The 16944-nt window shown below is 45.5% G+C and overlaps 1 protein-coding gene across 1 annotated transcript; it reads left to right on the forward strand.

The window, feature by feature from the left end:
* The first annotated feature begins 1519 nt into the window (after positions 1-1519).
* Positions 1520-16545, forward strand: LOC8026234. Its single transcript, XM_040222994.2, has 4 exons — positions 1520-2038; positions 11709-11996; positions 13013-13239; positions 14369-16545. Exons 2-4 carry the CDS (start codon positions 11721-11723, stop codon positions 15048-15050), a joined length of 1185 nt encoding a protein of 394 aa, XP_040078928.1. The 5' UTR covers positions 1520-2038; positions 11709-11720; the 3' UTR covers positions 15051-16545.
* Positions 16546-16944: the final 399 nt, after the last annotated feature.

Raw genomic sequence — 16944 nt, forward strand, 5'->3', positions numbered from 1 at the left:
TAGGCGTGAAACGAGGGAGAGGGGTAGGGGGTTCCTAAACATATGGTACGCTGACCAACACCTGACTCCCCCCCCCCCCCCCCCCCCCCCTAAGGAAATTCCTGCATCCGCCCCTGGACGTGTGTGGCGTTTCCCAAGGGTCATGATGACGCATTTTCCAAGAATCCAGAGATGGACCTTCCTGTAATTTTGTCACCCCCTTTTTTTATACTCTGCCTGTCAGAGCATGTTTTGCCCACTCCTGTTTCGTTAAAGCTAATTTTTTTTTTTTTATATAAAATTCTAGACCGTATTAAACTTGAATATGCGGCCTCTATCTGGGATCCTGAAATCACCCTTGCATCTGCATTTGAGTCAATTCAAAATCGTTCTGCTCGTTTTGTTGTTTCAAACTATCACCGCACAGTCACTGTCATCTGTATATGAAAGCATCTGTATTAATGTAATTGTAGAACCATCTTACATATATCATCGTGCGTAGATCACCAACTAAAAGAAGGCATCCCTCATTGTAGCACCCCTATTTTCAATGCTTCTTTTCTTCCGCAGACATTCATTGGTTGGAATCGCCTTCCCGCATCAATAGTCTCAATAACTGACGATGCTGATTTTAATACTGCAATTACTTTTTTTTTGTAAATAATGTTCCTTAGCGATGTTCGATTTTTTTTTGGCAGATTAATGTTTTTTTTTTATTATTATTTTTTGTTGCTTTGTTTATTCTTGTATTGACGTATTTCTTGCAATGTTCATTGATATGAATGTAGTTTTGCCTTGTTCGCGTTGTATGCTTGTATTTTTTAATAACCAACCTAACTCATCTTTGTAATGCTTTCGGGCCCTGTTAGTAAATAAATGAAAGGAAAAAAAACAACTTACCGCATTGCCTGCGTATTTTTACATTTTACCTTACGAATATCATGTTCATATTAGCAAACATCAAACGAATAACATGTTCGGAATAACAAACATAAAAAAAAAAAAACGTGTCTGTTTTCGAGATTTTTTTTTTCTTTTTTTTTCTGCCGCAGTAAAACATTTTCCTCCTCCGGTTATTAAAGTCACCATAATAAAATTTTGACTCCAATTTTCACAAGAAGCTCCAGCCCGCGCTCAAAGCCTTCGGTCGTTGTTAGGTTGCGCGCGCTCGCGTTTCATATCACCATCCATATCCAGATCACTATCCATATCATCTATCCGTATCACGACCCCGAAGTGATACGGACAGAACAGAAAATAATAAGAAAAGCGCCAGTCTCGCCGCTCTGCACAAAACCTGTAATCTGTCACAATCCGTCACACTACGTCACGAATCGCGAGTCGCCAGCCGCCTCCCACAAACCCCGATAAAAAAAAAAAGATTAAAAAGCCACAACCCCCAGCCAGTGTGGGAAAAACAACAGGCAACCAACCGCCCGACGTTCGCGCCGCGCCCGCCGCGCGGTTACCCGTGGTTGCATCGTATACAAATAGGTGGCAGCACTTGTCCGACATCTGGCGCGCTTTTGATGTTCGAGCTGATTGTATCATTATTTTATTCTGGCGTCCCTTTCAGTTAATTTTGGTTCTTTCTCTCGAACGTCGCTGGGGCCCTGAGGGACGCTGCGCCGGTCGGCGACGGAGAGCCAAGCAGCTCACGATCTCCCGCGACTCGCGAAAAAACAAAAAGAAAGACAGCGCCAGCGCAAAAACCAGTTTCGACGGCGACGGAGGCACGGAGGTACCGAACAACGGAGCTCAGGGAGTTGAGAGCGTAGTCCCTCTCGACTTCGGACGGTCACAAGCAACCCGAAACGCTCCAGACAGAACGCTTGTGGGGCATTTTGTTTTTTTGTTTTTTTCTTTGGCTCGCATTATTCTCCATTCCGAAGCTCGGGAGGGCTTCAGGTGACGACCATGGGACGACGGACTGAAGAATCTCGAGCAAGGACCAAAGTTTGAAAAAAGTGGCCATCGTGGCGTGGAGTGCGACTTGTGCGCGAGTGCGACTTCTGCTGCTGCCGCTGCTGGTGTGGGCTGCCACGTTTGTTGACGTTCGGTAAGTTTTTTTTTCGTTGTGGCTCTCTCCGTTCGTTGTCGTTTCTGCGATCGCGTTGCTTGCTTCCGCTTTTCGAGTGTTCCTGTTTTGCGTTCGTTATAATAACTATATGTTTCTTGTCGAAAGGTTCACGCCCATGAAATGGGAGAATACAGCACCGGGACGGAGCTGTGCAAGAATTCGTTTGTTTGAACTTTCAAGAAGTGGAACGCATTAGATCAATCGATCTTTTGTGCAGTTAATGCGGCATATTGTTTTCATTACTGTTTGCCCTTGCGTAATGAATAAGGAGAAAGAAATTAGGTGCTTCATTTTTAGTAGCAGCTCGCGTGTCGACGTTCTCAAAGTTGTCAAAACTCGGCGAAAGTTGAGGTGTCTCATCAGTTATCTAGCTTTTCTATTGCTTCGGATAACGCGCTGCGAATAAGAATCTAGTCTCCTTTATAAAATGTAAGAACTAAGTACGTGATGATAAAAAAAAGAAAATGATCATGGAAGTGCCGAACGATTGGTCTCGAGTGGTGTTCAAAAGCGCTGGGCTGGCTCAGATCTTTGCAACCAGGAGCCAGAGCTATCGTGACTCACGTCAGAGTTCTGGGCGACTCGCCAAAGGAACGGCACTTGACCCAGGCCGGCTCAATGCTTCACGCATCATCGGAGGAAGTTAACTCAAGCCTGACCCCAAACTCGGGAAGCGTTTTTGTGTTTTTTTTTCTTCTTTTATTTGCTTCTTCTGTCGTCGCCGTCTCCGACTAGTTCCTGGTCTCGTTAATAAGTAGCTATCATTACCGACGTTTAGGGCGTTTGAACGTTCTACTATTAGACAGGGGGTCCAAATAATGTCTATTCACGGTCTCCCTAAATATATGCCGGTTCAGCCTATGCGGCTGAACTCTGTTAATAAAACGGCTGAATCGTAAACAATCAGTGACATGGCCAGATTTTTTTTTCTTTTTTTTTTATTTGGATGTTGCGTGTAGTAAATAAAAAGAAAGGCGGTCACTCGTTTTTGCAGGAATTAATCGAAATTTTTGCACATCTTACTGACATGGAACTACTTCGCACATATATATATATATTCTAAAACTTTATTTTCGCGAATTGGGCAGGGGGGTCATATTCGCGACCATTAAATATCACGAGTGCTAAAGGCTGGAAATCGCCTTTTAAAGCCCACGAAAGTTTGCAAATCATTTACAAGTCGCGAAATCCGCGAAAATTAGGGGCCCAAAGGGCTTGGCAAGTTTATCTCCTGCATAGCACACATAAAAGATGTGCGTTCAAGAACCCAAAAGGCCCAACTGGTGCTTAGCGTGATTACTGTAGTTAGTATTCAGATCGGTTTTCACACGCTCGGGGTTTGTGAAAAGATGAATGAATTTATGTGAAACGGAACGCAGAATCTACAGCATGTATGTACACCAACGCTTCTTACCCTTTTAGATGGTCCGGAAATATCGGTTTCTCAACGTATCGCGCTGAGATTTGCTACAGAGGGGCGGCAAGGTGGTGGAAGCATGGAGTGAAACTATCAACGGACGAGCTTACTTTGTTCAGAAAAGTAAAGAAAAATCCTGTTTCGAACTGCTTGCCGCGGCATTCGCAGACGAAGTCATGACAGTGCTCGCCTACCTGCACTTGCGGATGGATGGATCGATGGATGGCTGAGTCCTTTGGACTAGCCATTTTGTTTTACCATTTAAGCTTAGAATATTTAAATGTGAAATCTATATTCACTCCGCAGTGCAAAGAAAGTGAGGCTATGAAACCCCCTTGCCATCAGTGAATAAGAAAATACCTAGTTTTCTCTCGATTTCTGCCACCATTCACTTAATCTTTGCTTGGTAATCTCTAGTCTTGAAATCCGCTCTCCCTTCGCTGTCTCTAAAACCCAATGGCTTTATTAAATCTATGTTGTCTTCGGTAGGCATAGGGTGAAGCCCTTTACAGTAGAGTATCAAGTGCTCAGCCGTCTCGTCCTCCTCTCCACAAGCAGTGCACACTGTATCAATTTCCTGGTACTTCACTCTGTATGTTCTGGTTCGCAGAACACCCGTCCTCGCTTTAAACAGCAATGAGCTTCCCCTAGAATTGTCATAAATGCTTTCTTTGGCAATAACTGGTTTGTTTAATCTATAGTTTTCCAGAGCCGTCTTTGTCTGCATTCCCTCTAGCCACCGATCTCTTTCTGTGGCCTAGTGTGTGGCCTTAACTTTCTTCTTAACTGAGACTTGTGGCGCGCTCGACGCTTCTGACATCTGTCGGCGGCAGGCACAACTAGGTGAGCCCGGTCAGAGGACGTCGTCTGCGGATGTCGCGGCAGGTTTTTCTTTTTTGGGCAAGAAAAGTTCGTCTGCTGGTATATGTCACTCCAAGCATCCACCATCTAGTAACTTTCAGTGCGATACGTTGAGAAAATTTTCTGAACCATCTAAAGTGGGTTTCAAGCGTCGTTTTCACATGACGTCAATCCGCCATTTTGTTGTTCGTTTTTTCTTTTTTTTTTTTTCAAACAAATAAATCTTTGGAATGCTCCCCTTCGGCATATGTCTAGGATGACCAAACGTCCCGTTTTGGCCGGGACAGTCCTGTTTTTGAAATCCGCTTCTGCTGTCCCGTATTTTTGTCCCAATAAAGAATCATGTTCCGTTTCGCAGGAGTGCATAGTTTCGAAATTGGCACCAAGCGAGTTGATTCAAACCTAAACTATGCCTACTCGTTACAAGTATATTTTACAGAAATAACGGTAGTCATGAAACGCTTTTCCAACTTTTTCTTGTTTACAGTGTTTAGCTTTTTTCCTCAACTCATAAATCGCGCATTCTACCAAACAGTTCAAGAAGACGGAAAGGGGAGAGTCCCCTCTTGCTCGGAATCTGGTTTGTGTACCAGGACACAGCCGTTCTCCCCCTAGATTAGCCCGTCGCTCAAAATTCAGACAAAAGTTGCTTTCCCCACCCCGTTCACCCCGAAGCTGACAGTGCTGTGGAAGCTACGTGCTCGTTGGGCCAGCAAGCCCGTAGCTTCGACCACAATGTCAGCTTAGGGGTATGAATAACCCGTGGAATAACCACAGTTGGAATAACTGAGGTCCGGTGTCGTGTGACGTGCGTTTGGGCCGGTGACGCGCTGCGGGGACCGCAGATGTATCACAGTGAAAAGGCAGAGAGCTTGCGAAGGGATGGAGTACGAAATAGTCCGCTGTGTTTTCACATTTTCTTACCGAGAGTCGGGCTTTTGACTTTCTACCTTTTTTTTTCTTTTGGCCCACTGAAACGATGTGCTATTAGTAAAATCCCAATATAAATATCGTATAATATCGTATAAAATGAATGGTTACAAAGAGCTTCAAACTGAAATAAAAAAAAGTAGCGTAGTTTACGCAGCGGACTCGGGTTCAATCCAGAATGTGTGCTTACTTTCTTTTTTTTTTTTTTTTCTCGAACATTTTTTTTTTTTTTGTCGAGCATTTGGCGATATTTACATTTTTTTTTTTTTTGACAATTAACACTAAAAAAAATGATGTTGACGAAACTTCGTTGAACTAAATAGTATGGGACTCCCTTTACGGCGGTTTGGGTTGCTGGTTGTACGGTGGGGCGAAGTGGGTTAATAGTTTTGTAATGAGCAGCCGCATACTGTCGCCAAGAAGCGGCGTGAACGCAGGCGGGGGATATTTTCCCAGAAAGTAAAATTTAGTGCAACATGATGACGTTTTGAAATAACGGCAGTTATTTCAATAAGCTTTTTCTCCCTCTCAATATCTAGTACAATCCCCCCCCCCCCCTCCTCCCCCCGCCCCCCCTCTTCCGCTGGGATGTGCCGTTTTCTACCCTACACTTGCCGTACAGCTCACAACAACAAAATGGTGGACAAATTGAGGAGTTTCAGCGACGGTGTCACCGCCCTGGCGGCCGGTCGCCGAAAGAGAACGAGGGGGATAGGTTCGCTGGGCGTTGGCTTTGTGTAAATGCGTTGGCCGCGAACGTAGGCTTATAAACTTCGGCAGCAAGAATATTACGCGGCTCTAGTGTTCCGGTACGAGCAACAGAGATGACACGAACTGCTACGACGAGCTGCGACCACCCGCCGCAGCGATGCAGGCGTCGAAGGAGCGCAACCTGTGCACTACGCAGTCAGTCGCCGTCGCCCGACGCAGGTCGTTTGGCATTCAGGACTTTCCGTCCCGGGTTCTTCGCTTGCACTTGGAACCGAGTATTATTCCCTGTGCTTCTGTATGTGCTCAGTGGCTGGATGTGGACCTCATAGAGCAGAGTTCTTCAGACTCGACAGCGACTCAAAGTTGACGGCGGAGGGGCTTGCAGCAACGCTTTCGGTTGGTGCACGGGTGCGACGACTACACGGATAAATTTTAAGATTGCTGCTAGCAAGGTGGGCCATAGTCGCTGTATGTTGACACGATTTTGAGTGTAAAGTACTCCGTGCAAAGGCGAATCTATCGCGTCTCTAATCCACCTTTGTTTTTGTTGTTTTTGCGCTCGCACGACCGATTGAAAATGCTTCTGTACCAATCACGGAGTGAATGATTGCGGAACGCCCAATAAAAAGTCATATTCGTTCAGCGAGCAAACTTCCCTTTCGAGTGACCTTCTTTGATTGATGATTTCGCCCGTACTTGAGTGCTTTAATCAACACGATCGATGAAGTTTGCTTCCCTAGTTAGGACATTTTTTGTGCCACATGCGGCACTAACGCTTGGTACGATGTATTCTACTGGTGGTATTGTGAATTGGTTTACTTCCAAAGCTAACAGTATGACAGGTGGGACCATTCAATTTGCTAAAAATGTGATATGGGAATGTCGTTGCATAACTAGCGTTTTACGTTTAAGATTGATAAGAAACATGCTCATGTGATGACACACGTCTACAGCATAAGCTTTGCAGATCCAGTATGGATGTGCTACAGGCTCAAGACTTTTAATAGACCAAATTGGTGATTACATGGCAATAAATATTGTGGAAAACTGCCCATTGACTCGGTGAGTTTTGATCGTGACCATTGGCGTGCTGTTGGCAAATTAAAGGGACATTGCATCTAGATGTGCTTAAATATCTTTATTTCAAGGTTCAGTGGACCCCTCTGCATCATTACAGGAAGGCACTCTCAAGCCACAACAAACAGCAGTGAATATACAATGCATAATAACGGGCACCAGTGTCCAGGCGTATAGTCCGCAGAAGCCAATTTGAGCCTAAAAATGTTTTTGTTTTGTTTAGATAGTTTGCATTTGGTGTATAATTCGCAGGGCCCGATTTCCGCGCCCAGTGCATAGTCCGCCAAGCTGGTGCGTTGCGTCTTTGTGCTTTTTTTCCTGGGTGGCATTTTCTTCAGAAGTTCTTCGGCGAACGCTATTGAGCCTGAAGAACTGCTCTTGAGGCCCATATCTAGCCACTCGGCACACACACAAGCACAGAAAATAACACTCTGTGCCAAGTACAAACGAAGCACCTGGGCGGAAAGCCGTGAATGCCAAACGAGCAGCGTCCGGTGACGGCGACTGACTGCGTTGCGCCCCTTCGGTGCCTGCATCGCTGCGGTGGGTGGTCGTAGCTAGTCGTAGCGAGATGATCTTCACTTCAAGCAAGAAATCTTGCCATACCATAGTCAAGATATGTGTGCAAGTGTTCAACGACGTGGGCTCTCTCACGTTGGTGCAGTTGTCATCAAGAAAGGTACATAACAGTGTTGAGTGTTCGAGGCTGAAACTATGACGCATACTTATCTAAACCTAAATTTATCGGTCTGTGGCTACAAACATTTTCGTTGACGTTGCTTAGATCATGTAACCATTCAGGCCTCAAATTAAATGGTGTTTCGAACTCTTCGGTTGTGTATGAAAACCTATTTGCTCTAATAAAAGACATTTTGAAAAGGACACATGTCTTCTGCTGATACATATCTTCCAATTTACAATGCAGAAGCAAACAGAAAATCAACTGCATACATCTACCACTTGGCATAAGCACCTTTTGCAATTCATTCTTGAGCACACTCAAATATCAGCTAAGGTTGCTCTTGTTTTAGAAGCTTTGCCCTGTTCTGTAAAAAGAAAACAGTTAAAAAAGCTTTACCTTCGTTCTCCTCCTCGCATTTAATACAGACTTGTTTGTCAGCAGATCACACACAGCAGATATCACCGTGGCGCATACAACTCGAATGACCGATGAGACTATTGCTATTACAATAAAGCTTTCCACAAGAGCCAAAATGAGGCTTGTAGGGGTGCACAAGCACATGGAAATGAGATTGGCGCTTCCGGGGCTTGTTTACATTATGCGTAAAAACAGGACGATCGGCGACCAGCTGATCGCAATATAACACCAAGGATACCGATGTTTCGATACATAGAACGCAGGATAAAGACCTCAATCGTCCCTTGTATGCTGTAGTTGTCATACTTTCCATCCAACCGCTTTTTAGCACAATTAACTAGAACAACCGAAAAGTTCGCAACGAATGGTTACATCATCTAAGCCACGACAACGAAAATGTTCGTAGCCGCAGACCGATAAGTTTAGTTTGAGATAAAGTACGCGTCATAGTTTGAACGCGCGAACATTGTTGATATGTACCTTTCTTTGGACCCGCGTACATTCGGTTCAACTTGATGACAGCTGCACCAGCGTGAGAGCTCACGTCGAACACTTGCACACGTATCTTGACTATGGCAAGATTTCTTGCCTTCGACTGGCTTGAACACTTCATCTGTAGCATCACGGTAGGTCTTGGTTGAAATGATGATCGTCTCGCACACGGCAACAAACAGAGAACGACACGCTTTGTTCTATTTATACGCTACCGGTCTACGGGCGTCGCACATCTATCCCCCTCTTGTCCGCCATGTTGGATCTATCGGAGCGCCCCCTATATTCGCTGAAACTCCTCAATTGCTTTTTTTTTTTTTTTGTCAACTCAGAAGGATCACAACACGAGAACGCGCATAGCGCAAAAACCACGTCGGCACATGCATGCGCACAGTGATGAATCGATTTTCAGTTCTTCAGAAGGCCCCAGGGAAAGTTTACAGCAGCAAACTGCTTTCAAGGTACAAACTGACAAAAATAAAGACCACTAAACATTATCTCCAGAGCTTCAGAATGCATAAACTGCTTGTTGTATTCTTAGTTCGGCGGGGGCCATGAACCCAGCGCCCCGAATCTGAAGCCCGTGGTGCCGTGCCTAGCTGCTAGTTCGCGTGTAACTTGACGCTGGTAGTTCCCAAGAATTTTGTGCGTGTTTATACTTGTTTATTTTTGGCGAGAGTGCAAACTTTTGTAGGAAGAAGACACCGTCGAAGGTGTAGAAGTGAGAAAGAGGGAGATGTTATCGAGTGAGTAATGCGTTCCGTCGCAGCACCCATGCACGGAGTCGACAGGAGGGACTATTTTCAATGGCCCTAATTCGTCAAACGTGACAGGCGTGCCAAGTGTGCGCGTTGTACGAGTTCCTGGTGTGTCGTGACGACAAATTCGTTTCCCTAAACGGAACAGGAAAGACAAAAAGCTTCCTTGTTCATAAGTCTGCATGAAAAATCGGCGAAGAACACGACCTAGAAAAAGAAGAAAAAAAACAACAACAAAAAACACGTGCAAACTAAAACAGATGTCCGCGCGTTTCACACGGAGTTGCTGGATACACATGTGTTGAGACGGTTATTTTTAGATCCCCAAAGAAGGGCTTGATTGGGTTGAATGACTTTCTCGGAAAAGATTAAATGGGTAGGAGTGTGGCAAGAGTCTAGGACAGAAGTACTTCTACATTTCTAGCTAGATTGCTCAAATTGTTGATGCTGTGGGATAAATCCAAGGATTAATCACATAGATCATAATGTGGAGAGTAAGTCGTCTGCTACTTGTGCAGGGGTTGGTGACGTTAGAAGGACGCCGAGTTTCGATTGGCTTTGATTGGAAGGATGGTGGGTAGACCTCAGTGCAAGATGCCTTGAGGCCTACCCACTATTTTTTTTTTAATCAACCAATAAGAGTTTGGTGTCCTAACATCACCGCAACCCCTGTGCAAGAAGCAGACGAACTTGCGCTCTGCATAGCGTCCCAAGCATTGAACTTTAGTTTTGGTAAGATTATATAAGTACTAAAACAAGAAGATTTATTTGGTGTAATAAAAGTTAGATTTCCTGGTAAGTTATGAAACAAGAAAATGGTGGAGTGAAATTCTGTAGTTCCTTGTTTTGTTGCATGCAATTGAACATTGATGTTCAATTACATGCAGCAAAACTGTGGGCAGCAAAAACAGGAATGCTTCCCGGTAATTATAGTTTATCAGTGTCCACAGCATGCAAAATTTTAAATAAAAAAAAAGATGATATAATGCAAAATTATATGTTGCCTTCAGGCTACATCTCTCCAACATGTTAGCTGTGGCACATTGGAAACGCTGAGGGGGCTCGCTTTTTGCTCACACCCAGCAGCACATTAGTTTTGGAGAAATTGAGGGGGTCTTCTTTGAAATTAGAGCTAAATTCTCTCTCAAACTGGCAGTTAAAATGGCTGTGACACCTACACCGCCAGCAGGCGCGTAGTTCCAGGGAACGCCACCTCACCGAGAAGCCCTCTTCCTGGCGCTACTGCTTAAACGCCGGTAAGAGGGAGAGGGTGGCCGGGCTGTGCAGAGCAGCCGGCCAGGCTCAGCACAGCATGCAACTTGTAGGAATTTTATTGCAACCTTGTCACATATTGGATCGAGTGTCTTTTTGCTAATTTTTCAATTGTCATAAGTTTGACATTTATCGGTGTATTTCCTTAAATATTATCCACATACCAATTCATCTAAAGCTGCAAAATTGCTACAATATGGCTTCCTCAACTGTAATACAAAAACACTGCCTCGATCCTCCCCCAGTGAAGTTTGAATCTGGCAGTTTATAGTGGCTAGCACAATCGCATAACTTAATTGGGTTCTATCGTGACAACGAATACAGCGGCATTGACCCGTATGCTGATGTGAACGACTGTTTTATTAATCATTCAAGGTTGACACGGAGACTGGAGTGACCTCCCCCCAGGGCCTCTGCCTTGACTAATTCAAAAATGTCCCAAACCTTTTTTTCATGGATCTCGAATATTGGAGGTTTACACATAAGGCCAGATTTAGCTAAAATTTCACTGGCAAGCAATTTCATAACTCTTTCGGTCCTATTCAAAACAAACTTGAAGCATGTTTTGATAATTTTTTATAAACTCTAATATGTGCAGGGTATGTTGCAAATAAGCTGGACACATAATATTAATAATAATAATTTTATTCAGATCGTAAACATGTTACATATGCAGGCCCGCGAAAGCACTGGTGTGCTTGTATGCGGGACCTGGCATCCAGCGGGCTGGTTACACTGAAATCCTCTTAATGTGTGCATTACTGGCACACATTCTGTATGTGTGGACATCATGTGACGCCATCAGGAGATCATGTAATACCGATGTCACATGAAATGACAAGTCACGGTGTCATGTAATGGCAGGGTGTCACACGTCAGGGTCATATAAGCAGTATAGCCCCGATGGCCTTGACCTGTGTGTCGGCTGAGGATACCATGCGACTTTTCTCATGAAGCCCAGCCCTATAACACAGTCTGTGTAGAAAAAAGCAAAAAAAAACACACAGAACTGAGAGCGACAAAACTATCCAGGTGCCTGCCAACATGGAGCCGAGGGACAGCCAGCAGCGCCAGTCCAGGAAGAGCGGTGGATCTTTTGCCTGCAACAGCCCAAACTGCACCGGTCTGCTTCTGGGGGCGGTGGCTTCGGTCCTAGTCATTGGCGGCATCTTCCTGGCCTTCCACAACTGGGACTACAATTGGCTCCTCGTAACGGCCATCGGATCGCTCCTGGTCCTCATTGCGGCCGCTGTTCCGTTCTGTAGCCAAGACAGAAGCCAGGGCACTCACGGCAAGCGTGGCGCTCATGGCATTCGCATGGTGCGCATGGGTTTCTCCTCTCGCAGAAGGTGTGGCATGCAGTGAGTCTAGTAGGATGGCAAGTCCTAGGAAGGACTTCTGGAAAGTATTTTCACCTTGTGCTAGCATGGATTGTGCCCTCTGCTAGCCTCCAATAGGTGACAAAGAAAATCCAGCACTATACTTGTTTAATCTTTTATTAGTCCAAACAATTATTCACTGGTCCAGTAACATCCAGACTTTTTTATTTTTTTTTAGAAGTCTGGCATGCCTTTCTTTAATATCCAGTCAGATTTTTTTAATGCATTAGTTTTCAACATTTCACCTTTACTGCTGTATGATAATGGCAGTACAGGAAGTCCCTGCTTTATTTACTGCACATAAAACATTCCAGTCTAATTCCTTTGCCTAACTTTGCCTCAGACTCGCAGCTTGATATTAACTTCAAGCACAGCCTATTACGGAAATGTCCTAGCTTCTATAATGAAATTTCAAAGATGATCTTTCTGGAAGTCCTCTTCAAGCAGACGTCTTCCGACAGTGTAGATCACCTGCTTCATTTCTGTCGCGGTCTGTCAGCTTCATGTTAGTATCAGACTTAGCCTCTTACGAAAGTGTTCTAGTTTTCAAACAAAGTTCTGAAGATATGTCTGGAAGTCCAGTCTAGGCGCGCATCTTCCGACAGTCAAGGCCACCTGCTTCAAATCTGTCGCTAACTGTCAGCTTCATGTTAATTTCAGACTTAGCCTCTTACAAAAGTGTTCTAGCTTCTGTGATGAGATAGTGAAGAAGATCCGTCTAGAAATCCTGTTTGGAAACAAGTCCAGGCGGACATCTTCCAACACTGTAGACCATCAGCTTAATTTCTCTCACAGTTAAACTGTCATCTTCGTATTAATTTCAGACTTAGCCTCTTACAGAAGTGTTCTAGCTTTTCTGATGAAGTTCTCAAGATCTATCTAGAATACCTGTCTGGAAGTCCTGTCCGGGCGGACATCTTCTAGCAGTTCAGACCGTCTGCTTCTTTTCTCTCGCAGTCCGAGAATGAGACGCTGCCTTCTGCGCCACCCCTGAGCGCAAGTTACTCTGTGAGTCAGCTGTCGCTAAACATCCTGCCTCCCTTGTACCCTGGCTGCAATGAACTGCCCCCAACTCCCGAGAGCAGTCCTCCCAACGGTGTTCACGTGAACCACATCATGAACATCAACGGCCAGAGCTACCTGCTGCTGCCCATTGTGTCGCCCACAACACAGTCCAGCCCAAGGTTCGTGAAACCCTTGATCATTTCTGTAGCCCACGGAGTGGTGTGTAGTTGGCGACAGGTTAAGAATTCAGCAGATGCTCTTCCTCTAGGGAAAGCTTTCTGCCTTCAATTAAGTTCTTGCTAAAACTAAGTTGCTTACAGTAGATATAATTCATACAGGAGGCTGGAGAAGCAGTGTAGGGATTGAGTCACTCGAAGGATGAATACATGTCCTCAAATATATCTGCGTCTGCTTCTCAAAGCAAGTACGTATGTTGGTGGAACTATCCAGAGATAAATAGCCTTATGTGCAAGGTCAGTTGGGACAACAAGCAAAAAGTAATTACTTTATTTGTAACGCAGGAGAGGTGAACGTCTCAAATATAGGGTGTCTGAAGTAACCAGGCTCAATCTAAAATGGGCCGCAAAAATCGGCGCCTGCTCGTAGCAGTCTAAACTTTTTGTCTGAAGTGTATTTCACAGGTCGACTTTATCTTGTAAAATTACTAAGCGTAGCTCCCCTTCTGTAAGAAATAGGGTAAATAAACTGGCCAGGGTAGACGGCGACGCAGACAACAGTCAAGTGGTGGGACGCGTTTGGCCCACACATTGATAGGTGACGCTACCTCCTTATTGAGACTGCTCACGATGACCGGGGTCTGTTAGAATTGATATAATCTTTATGTATTGTACCTTTGGTTTAAAAATAAATGCTGACAATAAAAGCAAAACTTGAAGTAAAAAGAAAAGAAATGTGGTTGCATAACGACGGTGGTTTTGCTGCCAATAGATTTTGTCCGTGTGTCGTCTGCTTTCTTTCGCCAACCGGCTATGCTGTCTGATGCTGCTCCCAGCGCCATCTATCAATATGTGCATCAGACACACCCTGCCACTAGACCCTGGCAAGTTTTTGGGCCCTGTTGTTTAGAGAAATGGAGCTACGCTTTGTAACTTTACAAGATAAAACCGACCTGTGAAATACATTTTTGACAAAAAGTTTAGATTGCTACGTGCAGGCACCAATCTTTACAGCCCATTTTTTTCATCATCCGTCTGCATACACATGCAAAAAATCAAGCTGTAAAAAAAAAAAAAAAATGTTGTTAAAGACATTGGATGATTATCACAGTGTTTATTTCTGCCTTCTCAGCAATGCCCCGGAAGTGCCAAACCACCGTTTCCCCGTCACGGGGTTGTCCTGCCTGCAAGTCGAGCTGCCTTCCAAGCAAGAACGCCAAGCCGAGCCAAGCCAAGCCGATGAGGCAAGCCACCGGATCTCGGAAAATCCGGCCGTCCCTCCGACGCCGCAGATGACCCGCGACCTCTTGTGCGAATCGTCAGTCTCCGACGACACCACGTCTACCATGCCGACGACAAACATCTCCACTGTGAACGACCAATCACGTGCCTTGATCTCGAACACCGTTTCAATGACATCTGAAGATCGTCACGATGTGATAGACGACGTCGAAAATGGCGATCCAGATCCAAGCGACTCTGGCGCCGGCGAGAACCCAGGAGTGTCGGAGAACGACGTCGCCATCAGCGATCAACTCCCGCTGATCATAATCGACCCGGAAAGCGACGCGCTTGCCGACGTGGAGATGGCAGATCGTGATCAGAGCGAGACGACTGCGTCTTCCAGCGTCAATGTGTCGCCGTCTGGGAACGATACAGATTTTCTGCTCGCCGTTGAAGGAGATGCGAGTGATGCAGACGACGACGACATCCTTGTCGGAGCGACTCCGCCCCCGAGCTACGATGAAGTGGCCAATGAGGGAACTGCGTCCACCGCGGGATTTGGCGGAGCTGCTTCGTTTGGGACCCTTTGAACGGCGCTTTTGTTTCGTCGCGTTTCACGCCGTGTTGATCTATGTGGTGCCGAACAAACTGCTGCTCTGGAAGACAACTCCGCTGGATACGGAGGATTGTGTATGTGCGTGTGTGTGTATGCTTGTGTGCGAATGTGAACTGTGCGAGGCGTCGATGTGAGCCACGGTGTTCCTGCAGTGATGTTGTGCGTGTTGAAGGAATCAAGGATGCGAAGGTTTTATCGCGACTCTTTTTTGCCAGACGAAGCGTCAGAGATCTCAAACCGATCAAAAACGGAGAGGAGACTAATTCGAGGGAGCGAACGAACACAAAGAAATCAAAATTTTACACAAACTCTCGCTCAGCTTAATGTTTGCAATCCCTCCATCACTCATCCTCAAATTGCAAGCGGGAGAAGGTCACCTGTGAGAAAAGAACAGCACGCGTGCTCGTTTAGTTTGCGGAACCGAAATGCAGCGACTGAAAAACAGGTCCTTAGTGTTGCCGCCCAGAGAGAAGTCCGACTCGCGAACAATGAAGTGCAATGTTTTTAGTGTTCTATTTTGCTCGTCGTTCTCATTACGACACGAGCGCAAGATCAACACTCGAGCGAAGCGTTCTTGCTTTGTCTCGAACGCCTCTGGGACCAAGCTACGAGGGAAAATGTGATCGTAATGGGCGCTCTCTACGTACGCGTAGCCTCCCCTAACGACTCCTCGAACCCCTAGGAGCAACTCAACCGGTGTTGAATCCACGTCGCAAATCAGCGACTGGAAGTCATTGTTACGTCACCTCGGTCCAAAAGGGTACGAATGTTGTTGCCCCACGCGTCCGACCGCTGCCAATGCCACGATGCGACGGAACCAATCGAACAGCCCTCTTCGCTTTTGTGCATTCGCTATCGCCGACGAAACCAATCGCGCGCCGCGATCCTGCACTTTTTTTTGCGTGATTGGGTCTAGCCGGCGACGGCAAACTTGCAAAGACGACCTGGATCGTAGCGCCATCTGCGGTCGGACTTGGAAGTGAAACGGGGCACCACGGAGCGCTTATTAAAGCGACTCGGCATTTGTGATCACAACACGCGCGCCGAGTTTACAACTACCCATTCCTACAGCTTATAACTGCCTTGACCTGGACTCTCATATAGTCGCGAGTCTTAAGCCGTATTTATTGAAACGCTCCAGGAGCTAGTACTAACGCAAGAGCGTGGAGAAGCGACGGGCTCGTAAGGGTATTTTTGTTTATAGGACGAAAGAGATGTTTGCAGAGGAGGGTGAATAACTACCAGTCTTCCATGACTCTGTGTGAACCCCAGGTATTCACTCTATAGATACATATATACACTATATACGTGGATGTACACATACATGGGTCCAATGGCACCTACAGGGGCAGTCCGGTTGGGAGTGACTATTTCACTGAATTGTGCACACAAAGAACAGGGTCCAATTCAGTACAGGGGATTTCTCAATGCGTTGTTTTAAAGAAAATAAATCAATTTTTTCAGTGAAACATGTTTTCCTTGTTTCTGTTTCTGCACTTTAAGCTGTTGTCTGGGACGACTCCAGGCCCAGTAAAAGCTACTTGTACTGTATCTAAGACTTCCGTTCAAGCATTTTGTTTTGTCAGCAATTTAATTATCCTGGCACCTTAGAAACAACGAATAAGCCAAAATTCACTAAGCCAAGAAAAAAAAAAAGTGTTGAAATCAACTTTAGCCATTGTAGTTGACTGCTCCGTTCAAATATTGGTAGTTTTTAGTAGTGTTAAAAGCACTTTATTGTGCCGAAACCAATGCACACTGCACAAAGAAAAAGGCTCTTTTTCTGCACATGCGCACCTGTTCCCCCAAGTGTATTCTTGCGTAACTTTGTCACCATCTGCATCCGCAGCTGTGACCGGTACTGACTC

Source organism: Ixodes scapularis, unplaced genomic scaffold (assembly GCF_016920785.2).
Source record: "Ixodes scapularis isolate PalLabHiFi unplaced genomic scaffold, ASM1692078v2 PGA_scaffold11__112_contigs__length_91849675, whole genome shotgun sequence".
Taxonomy (NCBI): Eukaryota; Metazoa; Arthropoda; class Arachnida; order Ixodida; family Ixodidae; genus Ixodes; species Ixodes scapularis.

Coding starts and splice junctions, on each gene's coding strand:
- LOC8026234 (XM_040222994.2), top strand. CDS start 11,721: ATGGAGCCGAGGGACAGCCAGCAGCGCCAGTCCAGGAAGAGCGGTGGA. Junction 11,997..13,012: donor GCGCTCATGGCATTCGCATG/GTGCGCATGGGT, acceptor TTTCTCTCGCAG/TCCGAGAATGAGACGCTGCC. Junction 13,240..14,368: donor ACAACACAGTCCAGCCCAAG/GTTCGTGAAACC, acceptor CTGCCTTCTCAG/CAATGCCCCGGAAGTGCCAA.